The 22,292-nt window shown below is 37.8% G+C and overlaps 2 protein-coding genes across 2 annotated transcripts in view; one reads left to right on the forward strand and one right to left on the reverse strand.

Moving 5' to 3' along the window:
• LOC131693578 (collectin-10) overlaps positions 1-10,163 on the forward strand; it is a 225,607-nt gene extending 215,444 nt beyond the window's left edge. The window contains exon 7 of the mRNA XM_058981504.1: positions 5,227-10,163. Within this exon, the coding sequence (XP_058837487.1) occupies positions 5,227-5,468 (242 nt within the window). The 3' untranslated portion in view covers positions 5,469-10,163. The remainder of the gene's footprint in view (positions 1-5,226) is intronic.
• A 25-nt stretch (positions 10,164-10,188) lies between these two features.
• LOC131693579 (chymotrypsinogen A-like) lies at positions 10,189-21,084 on the reverse strand. Its single transcript, XM_058981505.1, has 3 exons — positions 20,392-21,084; positions 10,542-10,934; positions 10,189-10,478 (listed from the first exon to the last, which is right to left on the reverse strand). The coding sequence occupies exons 1-3, from the start codon at positions 21,071-21,073 to the stop codon at positions 10,225-10,227; spliced, it is 1,329 nt and encodes a 442-aa protein (XP_058837488.1). The 5' UTR covers positions 21,074-21,084; the 3' UTR covers positions 10,189-10,224.
• Between the last annotated feature and the right edge of the window lie 1,208 nt (positions 21,085-22,292).

The following is a 22,292-nucleotide window of genomic DNA, read 5'->3' on the forward strand; positions in this document are numbered from 1 at the left end:
GTCAAATTTTGGCCGATTTAGATGAAACCGGCTTAAAAAGATCAGGAATTCAGTACAAGTTTCTGTGCACCTAGTTGCGTTTAAATCCGTAGACCGGCTTCGGAGCTAAGCCGAATTCCCGTGGGGTATATCCGGCTTCCCAGTGGATGACGGGTGAGTCTTTAAAAAACGTCTCATAAATTTAAGGGGATGGTAAGGGTTTCAGCGTGAAAAAAATCACTTTTTTGTGAGTTTTTTAGAAATTTGGGTGAAGCAAATTGATCAAAACTTTTCTACATTATAATGTATCATTTCAATAACATTCTGTAATCTTTCAATTCAAAAATATCGGCAAGCTACTCGATGACGAAGCTTTCTGTAGAGCGACTCTGGAAAACACGATTTGCAGTGTTAACAGCCATTCAATAACTACTTAACCATTTTATTTCAAATTTTGCATACACATTTTATGTATAAAATATCTAACGCCTACATTGAGTTTTCGAGATAATCAAATGGAGACACTTGGTGCCATTTTCAAAACCAAGAGAGCCACTTTCGGTTACCACAAAGCAATTTATCATCAATATGGGTGTCAGTTGAAATGGGATGGTCAGCAAAAGCCGGAAATTGATGCTTGATGCCATTTTAAAAATCAAGAAAGCAGTTGCCGGTTACCACAAAACAGTGAAAACTCTCATCAATATGGGTGTTATGTGAAAGGAGTCATAAGAAGACAGAAATTGATTTTGATGCCATTTTGAAAACCAAGATAGCGGCTTTTGGTTACCACGAAATAGTAACGGTAACGAAACCATCAATAATGGTGTCATTGTAAAGGGGATGGACAACAAAAGCCAGAAATTGATTATTGTCCCCCTTTGGAAATCCATGATGGCGATTTCCGATTGCCACAAAACAATGAAAACCAGTCTTCCCAAATGAACATCGAACACCATATTCGCTCTAGTTCTGTACTTATCTTATACCCTCATTTCGTGTGCACACTCGCACATGCCAATGCGTACAAAAACACGTACACGTGTTCGCATGCACAACCGAACCCAATGTACGTAAGCGGTGTTCGTACAGGTTTCCGACACTAGTTTTCTCTCTCTCATTCACCGTCACTAGCGTTGATTCGTTTTGTTTTGTGTGTATCTTTCGAGTATACGTACACGCAATTTAAACCTAAGTTTTCACATCGTTCGCTTGGGTTCGATATTCGAGGCAAACTTGTACACAATGGCAAAGTATGTTTGAGATTGAACGCGTGCACGAAGTTTTGTACACAAGTGCAAACTTGTCGAGGTCCATGGGAAGTCTGGTGAAAACTATCATTTATATGGGAAGCAGCAGAAACGAATATTGATGATTGACGCCATTTTGAAAAGCAAGATAGCGTTACCACAAAACAGTCAAAATTATCATCGACATAAGTTTTATTTAGAAATGAACGCAGCCATGTTTATTTTAGCAGCTATTTCATAACCAGCAAGCCATAATAAATATTTGCTGTTGAGCAGACATGTAGGAGAAGATGGGGTAAAACGCACCCCCGAGGCAAAATGCACCCCTTGATTATATCGAAAACAGCTGAAAATTTCTAGAAAACGGTAACCCCGAGCAAACGAAAAGCCCATAATACCCCCATGGTCATGGGGTTTGACATGGGTGTTTGAAATGGGTTCAAACTATGAAAATACCATCACCATGGTCCGGTAGATCCCATATAAAATACCATATGTTGGTGTATTTATGGGTTATTGAGACCATTTTATGGTATCTTGATGATTGTGAATTTTGTCACGGACCATATTTAAGGTCTTTTCAAGGGGCTGTGTGGTGTTTGAACCCATGAATATTTGCTCGGGACACCAGTCGGAAGTCCGTCATAGTAAACATACACTGTCAAAGTTTGATAACCGTACATCAATAGCAGCTCGAGAAATAAACAAAAAACAAAAACGTGCTCTGCTCATGTAGTTATTGTTGCTCGTGCAACAAGGATTTTCCGCTCTTAGAAATACTGTTTTACTATTATATTAGAGCATTGCAGTTCTATTTATACCGTTGTTCATTATTCTGTCGCACTACATGTGGAAAATCTACCAAATAATTCATTTTTTGCTAAATTTATATCTCTGCTCTATCGGGGGCAAAATGCCCTTTTCTCTGATTTTGCTGGTTTTGAATCGAAAACAGAAAAATCGTTCTGAAAACATACCAATTGCATAACCTAAGGCTATTTAATGGCACACTTTTGTGAAATCTCGTTAGAAAACAAAATTACTTGCTTGTTCGCCGAGCATTATGCCCCGTTGTTGTGGTGCATCTTGCCCCCGCACAGGTGCGTTTTGCCCCGCTTATTTTTCAAAAGGTGATTTTTAATGATTTTGAAAAATTGAATTATTTTCATGTTTTTGAATATTTTGCAAAGCGTTATGGTTTTGATTACAGAGGAAAATGTTGGCTACACGATATCATTAATTAAATTCTCCCAATTGATGTTCTATAGCTTAGTTATGATCATATTTCCTTAGGGGGTGCGTTTTACCCCATCTTCCCCTAACTGTCTTCGAGTGCAGTTTTACACCGATTTTCTATATAGTTATGATCGAGCGAAATATCAAAAGCTGTTCCCATTCCATATGGGCATAAAAATGCGCGAATAACCGAATGAAATTTTATTGTTGTCAAGCGGAATAGTCCTACACTTTTTACCAGAGACACCGTGCGCTTATATAATCTTGTTATTGGAAGGAGATTCTCGAACACTTCCGCGGTACATGTAAGCGAAGCTGCTTGCCGACCACCCAATTCCTTGTTGGCCCAGTAATACGATGAGTATGGTCAGGGAGTAATGCTTGAACACATTGTCGTATTAGGACTGCTCAGTCCTGTGCAAGGTGTACCTGCTACGATAGGTGATAGTACTACCACCACCAATAACACTCATACTTATTATGGGTTTCATAGTTTTTATGTTAACCGGAAGTCGCCATATTGATGATGATTTGCACTGTTTTGTGGAAACCGGAAGCCACCACCTTGATTTTCAAAATGGCGTCAAACCTTACTTTCTGACTTCTACTGACAACTTCCTTCCATATGATACCTATATTATATTGATGATGGTTTTCACTGTTTTGTAGTAACCGGAAACCGCCATCTTGGTTTCTAAAATTGCATCAAATATATTTTCCAGTCTTCTGCTCATTAATCTGGATTAGGTTGATGATTTTCAGAGTGATTGCATAACCTTTCTTAATGAGAAAGGCAAAAATGTGCCAAAACCCGAAAAAGTGAATTTTGCAACCAATCTCGACGTTTCATGCATTTTAAAGACATTGTGCATCAAAAATAAAAAAATCTTTTTTTTTGAATTTTCCTATAGTTTATATGGCAAATTTTTGTGTGGCCGAACTCTTAAACCCGTAACTCCGATACCGGAATTCCATTTGACACAAAATTCAATTGCAGTCGATGGGCAGGTTGTACCTTTCATTTGAGGGATATTTTGGGGAAATAGGTCCAGCCATCTCTAAAAAAAATGTGTGACATTTTTGACACATACATACATACACACATAGACACACACACAATAGACACCCACACATACATACTTTTTCCGATCTCGACGAATTGAGTCGAATGGGACATGACACTCGGCCCTCCGGGCCGGGATTAGGTTAACGATTTTCAGAGTGATTGCATAACCTTTTTATATGCGAAAGGCAAAAAAAGAAATCACCCCACCTCCGTTCAAAATTATTCCTTGATGCGGCTTGTTTGATCAAATTTAGCACGAAGAAAGGTGTGTTACGAATATGAATCGCAATATATCACTATTTGTAAAGAAAGTTATTATGTAAAAATATGTGAGGACCCGTAAATAGATGTTGAAAGTACAGAGCATATTTTACATGCCTCATTTATTTCTATTACATTGTTGAAGAATCACGTGAAACTAGAACTGAGGTCCTTCGGCATAGAAAAATTGACCAGGATGAATTTCTAGTGTAAAAACCGGTTTAAGAAAAATTATTCTTCCATAGAAATCCATACAAAACAACTTTTACATTGTAATATTATTTTCTAACGCCCATATGTATTATCGCTCAAATTTGACGTTTATGCAGATTTGTTATGGCAACACTTGTGTTGTAGTAGATCTCAACCCAATAAAAAGTATTACTATCGATTATTGTTGACAATCTTCATTAAAAGTACCCCGATGATAAATCCCTAGATTTTCGTAGAAAAAATAGAATTCCCGAAGATTTCATCTACGAATCCATAGATCCGCATAAAACCTTCTAATCCGTAGATCTACGGAGATTCCCGTAGATTTAACATCGCTGAGGATACAAAATGAACACACGAGAGTCATATAAAAACCTTTCCGTATTTGATGGCATTCTTAGATGCTCCCTTTTGATGGCTCTGCCTGAAATAGGCTTGCAAATATTTCATTTTGCTTGTTGTTTTCGAAAGATTTTCTGAAAATTCGTTTTTGCTTTATTTATAGCACCCCCAGTAATAACTTCACGGCCCCTAGGGTCCACGGACCCCAGGTTTAGAATTACTCTTTTTTACGTATATTTTGCGAAATTGAGTTCAAAAATACGTGCACATATTTCCGATCAGATAGTGCATAAATATTGTGATTTCATTCTGTACAACGGAAGTTATTCGCATTTAAAAACTGGGAAAATATCGCAGCTGAAATTTATGAAACGGAACCCCAGCATTGAAACGTTAAAAGTATTCTATTCAAAAAAAATTTGCAAATTTTTTTACGAAAGTTGTTCAAAATCTCAAACGCAGCCACTGCTGAGATTTAAATGAAAATTCTGAAAATTAAACTAGATTTCAATATATTCCTTGTTTGGACGTGAGGCTTTGTTTTTTCCTTTTTCAAGGATTTTTATGCACGTGTCCACTGGAAAACAGACAGAGAAAGAATGACCGGCACGGTGAGAATGAAAAACGGATTTCAATAATAATTATGAAAATCAAACGGAATTTATTTAAATTTGGTTCAACGAAAATTGGAGCAATTGAAAAGTTTGACGAAACTTAGCGGTTATGCAGCCAAACTATGAAGCACAACTTGACAAGGAAAGGCCTCTCAAAAATTATTATTGCTGTCAACTTATGAATACATAATCTAATAAAAACAAATAATAATTTCCATTAAAAATATAAAATGCAAGATTATAAATCAATTACATATATTCCCAGGTCTAGCGGCCGAGCACTTCTGGACGTCCGGTACGGATCTGGCGGAGGAAGGTAGCTTCTTCTGGATCTCCAACGGGCGTCCGCTATCCTTCACGAATTGGAACGCCGGAGAGCCGAACAACTTCCGCTACGAAAACGGCGAGGAAGAACACTGCCTGGAGCTGTGGAATCGGGACGGGAAAGGATTGAAATGGAACGACACGCCCTGCAGCTTCGAGACGTACTTTATCTGCGAGGTTTGAGGTCATACAGCTCGTATCATCACATTCCTTCCCGGACGGAAGGGGGCACCCAACCCCGGAGTCTGTGTCTTACCATAAATACATGCCAGCGGATACCACATTACTGTCGTTAATCTATGAGATTTTAAATCTAGCTGTACTCTCGTACGATTAATTCGTTTGTTTTTTTCTATAATTGTAAGTGTTCAAAACCTGAGCCAATTTCAAAGAAACAAGTCTGTTCAAATCTTTAGAGTGTAAGTACTATTCGATTTTAGCGATTATCTTTTAAAGTTCGACCTTGAACAGTCAAATATAGTGTCGTATTGTGTCGAGAATAGTTTACTCGGTCGTAAAATTAATGTTAAACATATGAAAATGTAATTAAAAGAGCAGAATTATTTATCTAGTGACAAGTTGAAGCTCAAGTAAATATTGTTTCTCGAAAGCATTGTATAAGTATTAAGAAAAATATTGACATGAGATATTTTGTTTTGGGTTTTCTATCACGAAATACCAGCTGACAATTGAGTCCATTTTTGAATCCAAAATATATTTAAATCAGCCTCATGTCATAGAAGGCGTTCCTGTACAGCCAGCATCACTGCCATGAAAATCAAAACAACAAAGAGAATTTGGATAGAATCATTAAATACTGAATTTGATCACGAAGTGTCATATCGTATGCTATCTAATCAGGCTGGATGTTGTTGGCTCGAATCAAAACTTGTCGAAAGTAAACACCATTTCACCGGGTACCATTTCGATGCGGCTTAGCCGCATAACCGAGGCCTAGGAACTGAAGCGGCGCAAAGCCGCTGAGGATCCGCCGGGCGAGGTGGCCGTCGGAAGCAAGCGAACCTGTGATCCACTCGTTTGCCCGGCTTACTCAAACATAGGGGCTATCTCTAGTTTAAGTCCGACTGAGCGGTAGCGAAGTCGGACAGCACGCGCAAAAGCGATGTGGCGTAGCCACATTGAATGCTGGACACAAAATAAAATTGGCAACGCTAGCAAAATGTAAACACAAATGAACACTCCGGATGAACCTATCGTCAATTGACATTTCGACGAGTTTTGATTCGAGCCAATAATATGGGCCCATCTAATCATTCCGCAAGATGCAAAATGCCCTTTGGAATGCTAAAATATAGTGCTAGAATTATAGCTATAATTACAGACACTTTATACACAGACTAGCGAAGTGTCAAAAATTGCAGCCAAACGGACTGCCAAAAAGCGCAGCCAAACGAGCATGATGGTTTTGAGAGGGGAAGTATAAGAGGAAGTCCATCCCGGTCAGCGTGGCAAGCAGAAAGTTAGCAAAAGTTGAGTAAAGCGAAATTGATGCTGGCAGCGTTTCTGCGAGCATTTTGCGCGATTTTTGCGAGAATTCTGGCAACGAATTCGCACAAATGCTACAACCGTTTCTGACAGAAGCGGTTAAACCAACCGATGCTGCTCACTTTTATCCAGAATCGAGCCAGAAATGTACGGCCAAGATCTCTGCATGCTTCCTGCCACGAATCGAGCAAAACATCATGTCAGATGTTTTGCTCGATTCGTGCTAAATTCTACCAGGTAGGAATTGCCAGGATCTTTGCACAGTTTTTGTCCGAGTTATGCCAGGTTTTAGCTCGGCTCCTGTCAAAATTTGCCAGAAAACGCGTGCGAAACCGAGTTCGCCCTAGCTCAACTAACCCGACAGGATACGCGCAGAATTCTGACAGGGCTGCTAAAGCAAGACTTACAGAAATCTAGCAGAGCGGTCTCTGCCAGAAAATTTGCTCACTGGGATGCAAAGCTTATGGGAACTTCCGTGATGCCAGTTTACACTCATGGTTGCTAGTTTTACTGTTTTTCTTTCCGCAAGTCTGTTATATAAAGTGTCTGTAGCTATAACGCCACATATATGTAGTGCGCTGTCAAACTCCATATGTTGGTATAAGGTTGCCAGGAGGATGGTTGAAATCTGCACACATGGGCACAGTGACACATGACGAGCAAAGCCTCTAGCGCTATGGGCTTTGTCTTTTTCGCTATCAGAGATCGGTTCTATCTTTTGACAGAGACATCCTAGCGAAAAACTTTCTTCTGCACGTTGACGTTTGCGGCCATACGCAAAACGTCTTCTGCAAAGTAGTTTATTGTGACGTCCATACCATACGTCCTGGTTTCCTAGAACATATCCCGGTTTTTAAATAATTGTCCTGGGATGCCTGGTTTTTATCCTATAACCCTATTTTTTATTGAGTATACGCTTTTTTCACTCTTTTCCAGGTCGCAGTTACAGTCTCGACCGCAACCATATTTGCAACGTAGGCTTATTTTTAAATAGAGTACGACAAAAATGCCTAATACACTCCAATACATAATTTGCACCATCCAATATCTATTTTTATCTCTCAACAGTGGGTCGTTATTTCTCTTTTCAATTTTATTTTTTTACATGGAAATTGCAAAGAGAAACAACGTGTTTCATAATAATGTGATCGAGGTTCTTGCTACACTACAATCAGCGAATATTTCAAGTTGTTTTGGAGAAATCTACAATTCTCAATTGAGCAGAAGAAATGAAATATTTTGAAATCGTCTGCGGAGGACTGGTGAGAAGCTCTTAGCACAAATACACGTCATTGAAGCATTGAAGTAAAGCAGAAATATCAACGGTCTTAAGTAGTTTCCCTGAGCTATTCATGGCGAAAAGAAGAAAGGTGACTCCATGCAAATCAGCCTGTCGGACCTCTGACAGCGCCAGATACTCTTCCAAGCGGACTGCAGTTTATTCGTAAGACACGTACATTAACATTCTTCCACTATTTGATTCGCCGTTACTCGACATTAGGCAGATATACCGCGAAAATGTTGATTGCCCTACCCATTTCTCTGGATAATGGCTGTTTCTAATCTCTGCGTAGAATTATATGAATGTAGTCCGCTTGGACAAAAATTTGGAGCTGTCATAATTCTGCCAAGTCTGGCGAGCAGATTCGCCGCACCCTTTCACCTTTATTTCTATTTCTTTGAATTTCGTCATGAATAGCTCAGGAAAGCATTTTAATACCGTTGATGTTTCAGTTTTACTTCAATTTACTTCAATAACGTGTATTTGTGCTGAAGACTCGTCACTAGTCCTTCGCAGACGATTTCAAAATTTTTCATCTAATCTGCTCAATTGAGAATTGCAGGCTCTCCAACAACAGCTGGATGGTGTAGCAAGAACTGCGATCGAATCTCTGCTAGACGCTTTATGACTGCACACTTAGAAAAAAATGAAAATTACATTTGACGTAAACAATATTGCGACGTGTTTTGATGGCTAATAATGGAATTTTACATATTTTGACATGTGAAATAAAATATTGTGTCTCTTTTGCAGTAGAACTGAATTGAGATGGAGAATTGCGCATTTTTACATGTAAATTGAATGGAAATTCAAACTCTTTGTATATGCATCTTGCGAGATGTAAATATTTTTAAGTGTGTGCCGAAAACCTGGGGAAAATTTTGTCAGGCAGAGCGAGAGCTAACGGGCTGGGTGGAGCTCCACGTTTGACTGTGCTGGGTTTTTACTGGACTGATATGGTCACCGTATGCATATATAACCCATAGCCTATGAACAGTATTGGATGATGATCTCGAACTCGATCTCGAAATCAAGTAAAATCGAGTATTACAAATACTTGTTGCGTAGAATATTTGCTGTTCTTTACGAATTAGATTTGGATGTTGGATTTAAAATCTAGACATCGGAGGATGCTTTTAGCGCTCTGTATACGTGTCCTGGGGGTTTGGTATTTTGAAGGGTGTTACGATCAAAAATTGGCCCAACAACAATGTGTGTCAATCGGTCCAACTTATTATTGAACAATCAAATCCTGTTTCGCGTTGCTCCTCTTGCTTCAAGGCCATTTTCACAACTCTAGACAAACGCGTGAAAGGGGCATAAGTCCAAATGACGACCTCTCTGCGTTTACTTTCTCTTTCGATTATTATGGTATCATTAAAAAAAACTTTTCAACTGTGTTTCAGTGCATATCGAAAGACACTAATTTCATCTACCTTATTATGCTAAAAGTTAAGAAGCAACCGCAAAAGCGGCCGAGTTATTGGCGGAAGAAAAAGTAAACAAAGAGAGACTCTCATTTGAGTTTAGGCCTTTTCACATGTTTATCTAGAACTGAAGAGTAAGTGTCATCTTTAAAATGAGGGGTGTACTGGTTTTCAACAAACAAAACAAAAAATTAATCAAGTTAAAGTTGACCAATTTTTGATCGTATCACCCTCTAGGACTAATTGAGACTTTGACGAATTTGGTTTTGATCAGCATAAGGTAATAATTATCAATACCAAAACTGGATTCATTCCGTTTGATAGTTATGAATCACCAGAAAGCGAAATAATCCCAAATTGTTTAACCACCGTTGAGTAACTGTTTCTACAAAAATTTACAATGTACTTAATTTTGAACTCAATTCTGCGTATCAAATAAAAAAACAAAAATCATTGGTAGAAAAAAGGATCTGAAGGTATTCAGATAACAATGCAGTCAGAACGTTTTATTTTGTTGTTGTAAGAACAATTCATTCATTACCAATGTGACTCAACTGCGGTTTACTCGTGCATAGGAACCCTACAAAAAAGTTACGTTTAATAATTAAGAAAATAAATCGATTGTAAATAATTCTTACTCCCCCCCCCCCTTTACATTGCCGGCCAGAGTGTAATAAAATTGATTTATTCAACTAAGATCCAAACAGTCACAAGCGTCCTTTCATTACTTCCACACCTCGCAGATAACTTGTCTTCTGCCCTTGCAGTTGACATCCACCCAGAAGGCATGTTTGTTACCCAAAATTGTCACACAATGTTCATTATTATTCCTATTGTTAGGTTCGTCATGTCTCCAATTAGTGAAGCTAAGCGACCGGCCACTAAATTGCCATCGGAACACACCATTCACCCCCAAATCGTTTGCACCAATCCAGAACTGCTTCCAGTGGGCCACTCCATTGGCATCAATTTCCATACCTGCAAGTTACGCATAATTTTAAAACAGTTACTTTTTGGACATCCCTCAAACCAGCTACCTACCTGCTTTGGAAATAACTTCCTTAACCTTGGTATTTTCCTGCTCGGACCTAATCTCCGCAAGATGCTGCCCCATGGATCGGCAGTGATCGCCAGCCTGGAACCAATTTACCTTGGAATCTATCGCAAAGTCCGAAATGTAGTAATGCTTTTTCTTCGCGGCCTCATTGGACGGTCGCTTCGTAGTTCCGGCGGTAGTAGCCTGCAGTCCACAGGTGCTCACGATGAAATCCTCGAATGCGGAAACTTTCGTAAATCCCGTGTAATCTTTGGTACTGCACAGATTGGTGTCCACTTCACGGGCGGATGTGAATGACACTATTCCGATCAGATGCCACACGTTGTTATGGTTGAAGTACATTCCTCCGCCGCTGTCACCGTTGCACACGTTGGTTCCTAGTAGATAAGTGAGATGGTAGTTATTTGGTTGGCTCTAGCTCAATAGTAACTATATCGTTTCAGTTGGAAATCTTGGAGAGATTGGAACCGTTATTGAGAATGAAAGGCCAAAAGGTTTCATTAATATCCAAGAATACTGAAGCCATGTGCTCTTTACTAGCATAGGCCATATGAATTTCGATTGAGAGCAACGCAAGACAATCGTCCCTTTGCCGTTGCGGAAGCCAAATTGTATATTTAACAGTAAACCATTTGCTTCGATCCAATTGTCAAAGCGAAACAAGATCATTTATCGAACAACTTCCAGATACAGGACAGCATTGCAATCGGTCGATGCGAGTTGTGATCGGAGGCTGGTGTTCCTGGTTTTTGGATGGCGATGACACTCACTTGTCTCCAATCATGTAGCCTCAAGAAACTTATGAAATAAATTCAAAAAGCATCTTTTTGCAGATTGTGGCAGATTCTTCAACAAGTTGAATTTGATTCTGTCTGGCCCTGGGGCTTTATTGTTACAGTCGTGACTCGCTGGTTGGTCACTTTCTAACTGGACCATTTTTTAGCTAGTGCTAGTTGCACTATTATCCTACTTAAAAACATCTGAATGTCACCCCTACTAACGTTTCCTTTGGAGTGTTTCTGACATCTGTTAGTCGGTCCAACTAGCGAATCAAAATCGTTAGTTGAACAGAGGCTGTGATCCAACCAGCAAAACACGACTGTACATGCTGAGAGATCAAGTAAGAACTCCACCATCGTAAAAGGTGTTTCGTTCACGGTACCGATATGCAGTATGCCGGAGAGGAATCCGGACAGACCTTCTTGGCGAAATCAAATATCCAACGGTTTATATATTCAACGCTCTCGTTGGTATTATGTTGGTTTCGCATACGCCGGGACCGTGCTACTAAGACTGCTCATTGATGTTTCTTTCGTTAGTCCATCAACATATAGAGGTTTTAACCTTAAGGTCATTCGCCTCTTCGGGTTAGAAAAATCTCTTATGAAAAGTTTTTAACCCTATGTGAGAGGTCGGGACTCGAACCCAGGTGCGCTGCATACAAGCCAATCGATTTACCAATACGCTACGCCCCTTCATTCTCATTTCTAACGTCGCGTACTATCGATAGCTAGTAGGTAACCCGTCGCATTAGTTCAAAACCCCATTTTTAGACACATTATCCAATTTTTATAATTTTGTCACGACTTTGTATGGAGAGGCGTCACTGTGCGTCGTCCCGAGAGGCTTTATACGCGGTGGTCTTCTCCGCGTATAAATCTGAGCGATCTTCGTCCCACCACGGGTTAAGAGACTGTCCGCGAGAGTTCACGTCTGGTACGCGTTTAGCCAGCCAAGAACCCGTACTCTTTGTCCGGAAGAAGTCCTTATGTAGACTCGATTAAGCCGAACATCGCGCACGCTTTTCCAATCAATATATTGCGTGAAGTCATACGAAACACTTCTTGTATTCAGTAGCCGTGAACCGTTAGTAGATGGTCGCTGCTGTAGGGATCAGGTATTACCTGCCACATGCAATCTAACCACAGCGATGTCGAACAAAAGGACAAGTGTAAGGTGCTCAGGCGCGCTAGAGGAGCAGGAATCCGTGTCATTTCAACCATATTCAAAGTTGTCATATTGAAGTGTCACAAAGCTCGTGGAGTGAGGTAGATGGGTTGTCATCGTGAAGGCGACCTCATGTCGTGCCAAGGAAATTAAAATCACCTAAACAAGCCTCGGTGCGGGTAGGAGTTCGGCAATATCGCAAAGCCGTCGGTGACCAACTAAGGCTCTAGGGGGAATATAGGTGGAAGCGATGCAGAAGCTTTTGCCTTCGATTCTAGTTTAGCAAGCGACAACTTTAATGGTTGGTGTCGAGGGGAAGTCGACTCGATTTAAAGAATAGTACTTTTTGTTCTCCTTCCTTCGCTATTCAGAATAGTATGGAAATCGTGAAAGTTGAAATGTATTTTTGAAGTAAGCAATATTTTGCATAATACAAATGCATCGTATTTCAAGTTGTTTATTAAAATTTTAAAAGAATCGATTTTCGAAATAATGCTTCTTCAAGTCCACTGCCCACTGTCCACGAACAGTGATCGAATTCGTGACCTCGTTCGATGAATTAGCCATCGAAGGATACCGTCGCTGTTGTGCTATCTTATGACAAGCGCCATTTAGCACATTTCGAGAAAAACGATTTTTAAAGTTTGAGATTGAATATCTTAAATATTATAAATGTTATAAGCAATTCAAAGAAGACAATTCATGCTTCTATCTATGCTGTATTAATATCTCAAATATTGGGAAGATCGGTTGACTATGTTGCGAGTTTTTACTATAAATGTAAACAAAAGTCGCGCTCACACGTGTCATAGGTGTGTATTGATGATAAAATTTGTATGGCGTGTCATAATCGTGCATGGAAAATTTTCCATAGAAAAAAACCTCAATTATTAAATTTTATTCATATCTTTGGCTTCATTTGGTCTAGAAACAATCTGTGAGATGCATTTTGAAGGAAATGAGTCAGGGAATCTATAAAAAATAGTTATATTTGGTTACAGTGCTGCCAAATATACTATATTTCCAGTTTTAAACTTAAATTGCATTTTTCACACAATTCGTGAATTTTTGTTTGGAAAAAGATTATGCCATTGCGTTTCCCAGATAGTTTTACACATAAAAACATGTTATACATCAAGATAACTTGAGCCAATTCCCAGACACAGTCATTTGAAGCAAAATAGTAAAAATTTCTCATCATGTTTCTCGCTATATTTCAATAACCAAGCGTAATGTCAAAATTCTGAAAACGCCATTTTGTAGAGAATTTTTAGTTTAGTAATGTTGCATATCTAATTCAGTTTACCCCAAAATGGCGTTTGTCATAAGATAGCACAACAGCGACGATACCATAGTGTACTGCACCAATAATGTTCTACTGCGGGGAGATAGCTTATTAAGATGCTTTTAAAATGGTCAGAAATATTTAACCATACAAACCATACCATATATATTTTGAAGTTTTTCTAATGTAAAAAAATCTCAGGAATCGAATGGAACCTTTTGGACCTTTGTCCGAATACGAGAAGTTGGGGTTACATGAACTTTTGTCATTTATATTAAATTTTATCATTTTCTCGTGCATATATCTCTATTATTCTTCATACAATTTTATTAAATTGTGCCTTGTTGAACGTGGAAAATTCTTAGAAATACAACAAAAATAGATCCGTTTGTTTTAATATTCAAAAACATCAAAAATTTTGACATTAACTCTACAAACCACATTTTTTTCATTAAATGTCCTAATACCTCAACATCACCTATTTTTCCAGATATGAAACTTTTCTCATATGATTCCTAAGCGCATTTTTCACTATAAGTAGTAAATAAGAATTTTGTTGTTAAATGGAGTTAATATGTGCGATTTTATGATAAAAATGTGAAATCGAGACTATATGTCAGATAATTTGATGTTTCTGAATTTTACCGATAACGAATCTATTGTTATTTTGTTTAGGATTTTCCACGTTCAACAAGGTACAATTTATGAAAATTGAATTAAGAGTAATAGAGATATATGTACGAGAAAATGATAAAATTTAATATGAATGAAGTAAAGCCCAACAACCCCAACTTCTCGTATTTGGACAAAGGTCAAAAAGGTTTCGTTCGATTTCTGAAATTTTTTCACATTGGCAAAACTGCTAAATATGTATGGTTTACACCACGGAGCAGTAAAATTTAAAAAATTGGGGATTTTGGGGTCAAAATAACCCCGTACCCCACTTTCACGTATTTTTATAGAAACAGGAATATCTCCATTCCAATACTAAGGTTATTTCCTTTAAAAAGAGGTATAAATTGTAATTTTCTGATTGCTACTTCAATAGTTATAGCATTTAATATATTTTTCCTCCATATTTTTTCATAGCACATATTTCAAAAATTTCAAGAGAGGTCGGCGGGAATTTAGAATTGTCCAAATGATGTGAAATTTGGCACCTGAGCTTACTTTGACATTTGCAACAATATGAGAGGGAGGCCTTTGAGAATTAAAAAAAAAATTTGCAATGCCCTAATGACGAAACCAGTTAACAAAACCCGTTTTAATCCACCTAGTGGTGCCTTTCTTATTTATCCAAAATACGATTCCATGGCTAGTTATGTATAATATAATGGTGGAAATGTCTATTACATATTCAGTCCGATTTACTCATACATACAATGAATCGACAGCTACGAACTTGAGTTGCTATGTGTCGACGCTGAATCACTTGAAACCATCGGCGGTTTTAAAAGGAGGGTTCGGGGGTTTGGACCCTGCCAAAAAATTTCAACCTGTTAATAAATTTTAATTTAGTTTCTTAACTCAAAATCATTTCAAATCAAATTTTTACTGGCTTTTCAGACCCATTAGCAAAATTCATTCTGAAGGAACTAGAAATTTTTTTTCGGGTATGGGGGCTACATGATGAGGGAAAAGCGGTTTAGGGAAAGGAGGTGAGTGATGTGGGATCCCCCTAATTATGCCCCTGTTAAAATACAGAAATCTTATAAAAGTAAAAAAAAGGATTAAGTTGACGATGTTCAGAGTGATTGCATAACCTTTCTATAGGAGAAAAGCAAAAAGAGTCGCATGCGCCAGCGCATGTTTTGTTGAATTAGTTGTAGAATTTGCATTTCGACTTCGCCCCATCAGAACCCTACACTAACTTATTGATTAGAGTGAGCCACCGCAGAATTCACGCCAGCTCCAAAAACACGAAAACAATATTTGTGTTTCTGAGCAAACCCCTAGGCCTGCGTGATGTCCCGCAAGGACGACTGATACTGAATGCAATCGTATCTTCTCTATCGAAGCATGGGGTCTATAAAACAGGCAACCCTGCCCTTCAGCATAACCGCACAATTCAAACTCGTATCTGAAACGAGCCCGTCTACTTCAACCTGGTTCGGTGGTACTTAACTCTTTGCGTTCTCGTAAAAGGCCCGTAGCCTTCAATATCATTGGCCTGCTTTAAACTATTTACCGCTATCCTAAGCTTACAGGGCGAATTTCAGATATTTCTATCACGGTCTTATGTCGTTCCACCAGAACTCGAAAAATCTAGTAATCGTAGTCCGAGCTGTAATCACTTCCACCGTCCACGGTGCACTCAAACTTGTATAGATACTGATAATGCGATGGAAAATTTGAGAAATCCTCATGAATATAATAAAAGAAAATTTGTTAACGGTAAAATTTCAAAAGTTGAACTTTTTAACCTTTAGTCTCGATACGATATTTTTTCTAGAGATGGTCGGGTTTCACTTTTTTCGAACCCGAACCCGAGAGCATGAAAATTTAAAAACCCGAACCCGACACGAGCCCGAAATTATTAAATTTGAAAAACTCGAACCCGACCCGAGCCCGAACATTTTAAAACTTAAAAACCTGAACCCGACCCGTACCCGAGAATAAAAATTTTGTAAAATCCGAACCCGACCCGACCCTAGAATTTTAAAATTTGAAAACTCGAACCCGAAAATTTAAAATTTGGGAAGCACGATCCGAATCCAACTTGCTAATACGGAGAATCAACCAAAGATCTCGAAGATTTTTAATTCTAGGCACCCGAGCTGAACCCTAGGCTCATCTAAGAATAGTAGAATCACTCGAATCTGAAGTAGAACCATACGCATTGAGTTATATCTGCATATGGCAAAACAAATCACTGCCGAGTAGAATCCGCATTTATATTTACTATTATTGAACGTCGAATTTGTAATCTTCTGAGAAACTTATAAATCGTCGATATTTTAACCGGAAATTAAGTTAAATCGGCGGCTAACTCATGGGGAAACAGAAAGCTTAATGGTCACAATATCCAACAACCTTGTCCATCGTACTAAACCAAAATTTCTATTTTTATCAGAAACCATTTCTGCAAGACAGTTTCGTATAATTTATTACATGTATTAAATTAAGCTATGGCAATTGGTAATTCGTGTTCGACAGTTTACATGACGTCACCCACGTTATTGGTTGGTACGGTCAAACCTGTATCGAAGGGTATCAATCAAGATTTTCTGACGTGTTCGTGATGTCCCATCATTAGCGTTAAGACGATCTGTAATGGGGTATCTAAGTTATGTTATGCTTCAGATTATATGGTAAGCGCGCCAGTAGAGATGCTTCGACATCTCCAATGAAGCTCTCGGAACGACTCCAAACTTTTAAAAATCCGTCAATGGCTTCAACAGAACACACAAAATTTCTGCGATCAATTCCTTAAGTTCGTGGAAATTCATGTATTTGTATGAAGGAATCCGGATCATGCAACAGCTCAGCCCGGGAACAATCAGACAGAAAATGCTCGTTTCATATATGTACAACTGATTTGATAGTGGTGCTATTATACCATCATCATACGAGTGTCATGAACAAAGAAACCTGGCGGAAGTGAAGCTAGGTTTAGGTCTGATGGAACAAAGACAGTCTCTAGAAAATAAATTCGGCCATAAACTATCTGTTTTTAAAAAGTAATGTTCCCCTTTTTAAATTTGAGCCGCCATAATGACACTAAAGTACCACCAAATTTGTGAGTTAAAATCCTTATTTTCCCGTTACAGCTCATTTTAATTGCAAGCAATCTTTATCATAAACCAATTTGATTATTAAACTTCCGATAAAGCAGATACAACCTATTTGTTTCATTTGACCAACTCAACAGTGCTCGATTAAAGTTTGTTTGGGGTACAAATGTACCCCACAAAACCGTTTGCGTTAGTGTTTTGTCATGTGTACATAATTCAAAAAAATTATTATATCTTTTTTTAAAAGCAAAATATCGATACATAGTAAGCGAGAAACTTGTGTGAAATTGTATAAGTTCCAACTCTGCAGAATAATAGTATCTGTTATTTGATATAACAAAGCACTATAGCAAAGTAACTAGAAAATGCGCTTGGATCGGTATCGTAATTTTTGCTTTTGCGGTTGAAAGAGGCAAAACACATTCGTGAATATGATTTGCATATAGTATGCAAGACGCATCATCCTTTATCTACACGTACAATGCACCGGCTCTACCTGTTCCTTCGGCGCCTTCCTGTTTCATCTCCGCTACTGCATATTGCTGTATTTTTATCGTTTGCATTGGCGTTTGGTTTTCAAAACAGCATCGGAATAAATACACTTTTTGACCGGTTTTTGAAAAAAAATGTTTAAAAGGAAATTTAATAATCTTTACAACGTCGTATAAATGGTGAAAATCGATTTGAAACTACCGGAGTTATAGCAATATGAAGAAAAAAGGGAATTTTGACGTATTTTAAAGACTTGTTCTAAACAAAATGAAATATTACATAAATAAATAGTCAAAACACGAATATATTTAAACAGGTTACTTTACGAATGATTTTAGAATAAAACTATCCAATTTAATTATAAATTTAATAAAAATTAGACATATTAGAGCGATATTAGTTCTGGGGTACGAATGTACCCCACAAAACCGTTTACTTAGAGAAAAAGTCGCCGCGGCCTAAGTATCGGTTTTAAAGTACCTTTCGAAATTTATATTCCATTATAGAAAGTTGAACCAATATTTTCCGATAAATTCCTGTTGACTTGGTTTATTACTAATGATCGTGAAAAATAAATCGCAAAGAGATTTTAGATGTGAAACACGCATTGTTGAATGCTCTCTCATGAATGTTCTTTTAAAAAATTAAATAATTCAGGCAGTTTACGAATCCGAAGAGACGGAATTTTATGCAAGAATGAAAAATACAATATTTGAGCACTATAAAATACGACGAATTCTAGCGATTCAGAGGCAGAGTTGCACAAAATCATGACTATATTTTTTCTTCAAAATGTGCGCAAAGCTTCGGTCACAAATCAAAATGATTGTCGTTTTCAGTTGAGAGAACTTGAGCAACTTAAACTGAGCATAATGAGTACCAACAACAGTGACGAGGGAGAGTGAGTATAAAAAATTGACGGGACGCAGACAGCCGAGTCAAGTGACAACACAATAATAATTTCTCTTTCTTTTTTGTCTACCATGCAAATTCAACAAGCGTAATTTTTATTCACTAAATAATCACCATATACGATTAAATCACTAGCCAGTGTTTATTGACCCTTCGCACTTGCCTTAAATTCGATCGAAATCAGTAACATACTGATAGTTAAACTTGAAAGATACTTATAGCTTATATGCTCCTGAATTGATAGTAATGCATGTTGATTTTTTGACCTGGTTTACTGCAAGAATATTTATCAACAGACAGAGCATATTTTTAACGAACCGAACGCATCAACATGAGCAAAACACAACATATATTTCTTTTGATTTCCTTGAATTTTAACCTTGCCTACTGTTATTGGGTGCTCTAAACAATGAATAAACAGAAGTTAGTTTTATGTTATTAGGGAATCCCATAGAATACAGAATGAATATTATATTATTAAATATGACATTACATGGGCAATTTACGTGGTTTGCAACTCTTATCAAAACGGTGACGGAAAATGAAAGACAATATTTCTCAAACAATTTTCGGCTAGCAACCAAACCAATTGTTTAATAGGTAATGTATTTGAACTGTAATATTGAATTCAAGACTTGCATCGTGCAGAATTTAAAATTTCCTTTGCTAGGCTTAATGACAATAATTTTGAAAATCGGTTCAGCCATCTCTGAGAAAAGTGAGTGAGATTTTTGATCACATACACACACAGACATTTGACGAACTGAATCGAATGGTATATGTCACTCGGGCCTCCGCTAAAAAGTCGGTTTTCAGAGCAATTGCAATACCTTTCTATTGAGAAAGGCAAAAGATGTTATACCAAGAATCCTTAATGAAAACAAATTTGGATCCAAAGTCATAATAACATCGCTTTTACTGTGTATCATTCTGAGTGTAATGGTTTCTCTAAAATAATTTCATCCAACTGCTAGTTTTACAAATCTAAGATGTTTCTCGACTAAAGCCAAGTTTTGTCTCTTAACCAATTTTTTATATAGGCAGAAGCATAGCACAATCATTTTTGGTAACAATTTTCAATTTTTAGAACGTTTATCAAACAATCTTCGCACAAAGAAATTTCAATATTTGCTTAAGCTAATTTAAGATTGATGGAAATAAAATCAAGCAATTTGCATATCTCTATTGCAAAATCTCAATTTTACAAAAAAAAAAAGAGAGACTTAATGAGTTTAGTGGCAGTGCTGAATCAAGCAGTATCGTCCACATTAAACCCCATTATTTACGGCTATCAAAATGCTCAAGACTGCTCTAAAACTACCCCAAGCTAATCCAGAAAACTTTCAGTCCAGAAAAAATCCTAAAAAGATCTAGAAAATCAAGTGGATAATCACAAAATCTAGCCTACGTCGTCCAGGATCTACTACGTGTTTCCGAAATGATACTAAAGCAAAACGCACTCACCATTCCTGTGTCCGGCGCAAAACATTCCATCATAAATCGTTCGATCAAACAGATCAGGGTTACTCTCCAAACACTTGGTGTGTCCGACCAGTGGCATTGTGGTCCCTCGCAGGGCATCCGATAGTGTATCGAACTCGGTATAGCCCCACCCAACCGACACCCCACGGTTGGATCCGTCGTTGTAGTTGACCACCGGTTGAGGAAACACACAGATCGGCTGCACGTAATCGGTGTACTTCGCCTGAGTGGCCAATTTCAATATCGCAATGTCATATTTGCTGGTGGCCAGCTGAAAATCATTATGAACGACGACCTGTTGCACGGCATGCTCCTGCACAGTATCCGAGAGCAAATTTAATTTGAACTTTCCCAACTGTACATACAGGGTTGCGGGAGATACCACCAATCCAGTGGCAGAATCCGTCACACAATGAGCTGCCGTAACTATGCTTAACTCGTTGACCAACGAACCACCACAAATGTAGGACTTTTTGAATCCAGCTGCCATAAAGAGAGCGGCATGCCACGGGAATTCACCCGGGTAAGTGGTGTAACCGTGAGTCACTAGCTGCTGCAACTTTATTTTCCGTCGTCCACAATCAGCTGAATCTGCACAATGAAGCAATAGTACAACAAGAACTATTTGTAAAAATAATAATTTGGATCCCGACGTAACTTCCATCGTACATCCTGGTAATACTACGACTGTGAATCACTTGTCATAAACAGAAACATGAGCAAAAGAATACAACCAGATTAAACTAAAAACCGGTTTGATCTATCTGCGTGTGATTTTTCTGTTCTGTTAGAGCGATTAAGATAAGCCATGTGCAGAGATGCTGAAGAGAACAGTTCGATGGTTGGCCTCGTTATCACTGGTCAGCAGATAAGCAACTTTAGTCGGCAATGGAAGCTAGATCCATGGTCTATATGGAGTTTAAATTGCCTTCAGGTAGGCATCCCGCGTAAGACAGCTTTTTCGGGCGCCCTGCTGGAATTGAATGTTATATGTATATTTTGCTGATCGTAAAGCATAAAATTGTTGAAAAACTAGTACTACTATCAAAAACAGCCCAAACAATTACACGGTGCTGCAGTGATTTTGTACCTTTCAAGTGCCCTATTATAAGTTAAAGATCCATTCAAATACAACATAAAACAAAGTTTGAAAAATATAGGAAAGTTGGTAAAGACGGACACTGTGGTACACACCAAAAAATAATGAAATTTAAACGACATGTAAATCAATACGAATGTAAACATACAACGATTGAATCCAAAATTTGATTGAAAATTTCGTTAAAATCAATTGGAGCATCAAACAGCATACAATTTTACACTTTCATTCGTGTAATATTATATGTCATTCATTTTACAGCAGTATTCGAGTAAAAAACATTGAAGTGCATTAGTTTTCCGTTTAAAGAAACTGTAATATTCAATCCACGTGTAAAATTATAATAAAATTCGTCGAAGAAAACACGAAAATTCGTGTGTATTTGTGGTGGAACTTAATTTTACATTTATATTCATGCTCCAAATATGTGCATGAAAATAAACTTAGAATTACAAAATATTTTTTCTGTGTAAGATGGACTCGTATGCGAGTTATTAATTTCCTTTTAGTTAAACAGAAAAAATATGGATTTTGGGAACTGAAGCTTCCTTCACAGTTCTCTTTTATTTTCAAACTGAATTACAATATTGACTTTCCAAATAACAAATTTAGTTTTTTGAAGACATCTTCAAAATTAGCATCATAAAACCGAACATAAAACCAATTACTCTACAACACTGCTTCAAGACAACCATAAACCCCTCTTAAGACGAAGAAGGTTCTCAGGAGTATTTTCCAAGGTTTTCTCAAAACTTTTAGGTCTTATCAATACATTCTTATGGTG

Source organism: Topomyia yanbarensis, chromosome 3, assembly GCF_030247195.1.
Source record: "Topomyia yanbarensis strain Yona2022 chromosome 3, ASM3024719v1, whole genome shotgun sequence".
NCBI classification, from domain to species: Eukaryota; Metazoa; Arthropoda; class Insecta; order Diptera; family Culicidae; genus Topomyia; species Topomyia yanbarensis.

Coding starts and splice junctions, on each gene's coding strand:
- LOC131693579 (XM_058981505.1), bottom strand. CDS start 21,073: ATGGAAGTTACGTCGGGATCCAAATTATTATTTTTACAAATAGTTCTT. Junction 10,935..20,391: donor TTGCGCCGGACACAGGAATG/GTGAGTGCGTTT, acceptor CTTATCTACTAG/GAACCAACGTGTGCAACGGT. Junction 10,479..10,541: donor GGAAGTTATTTCCAAAGCAG/GTAGGTAGCTGG, acceptor CGTAACTTGCAG/GTATGGAAATTGATGCCAAT.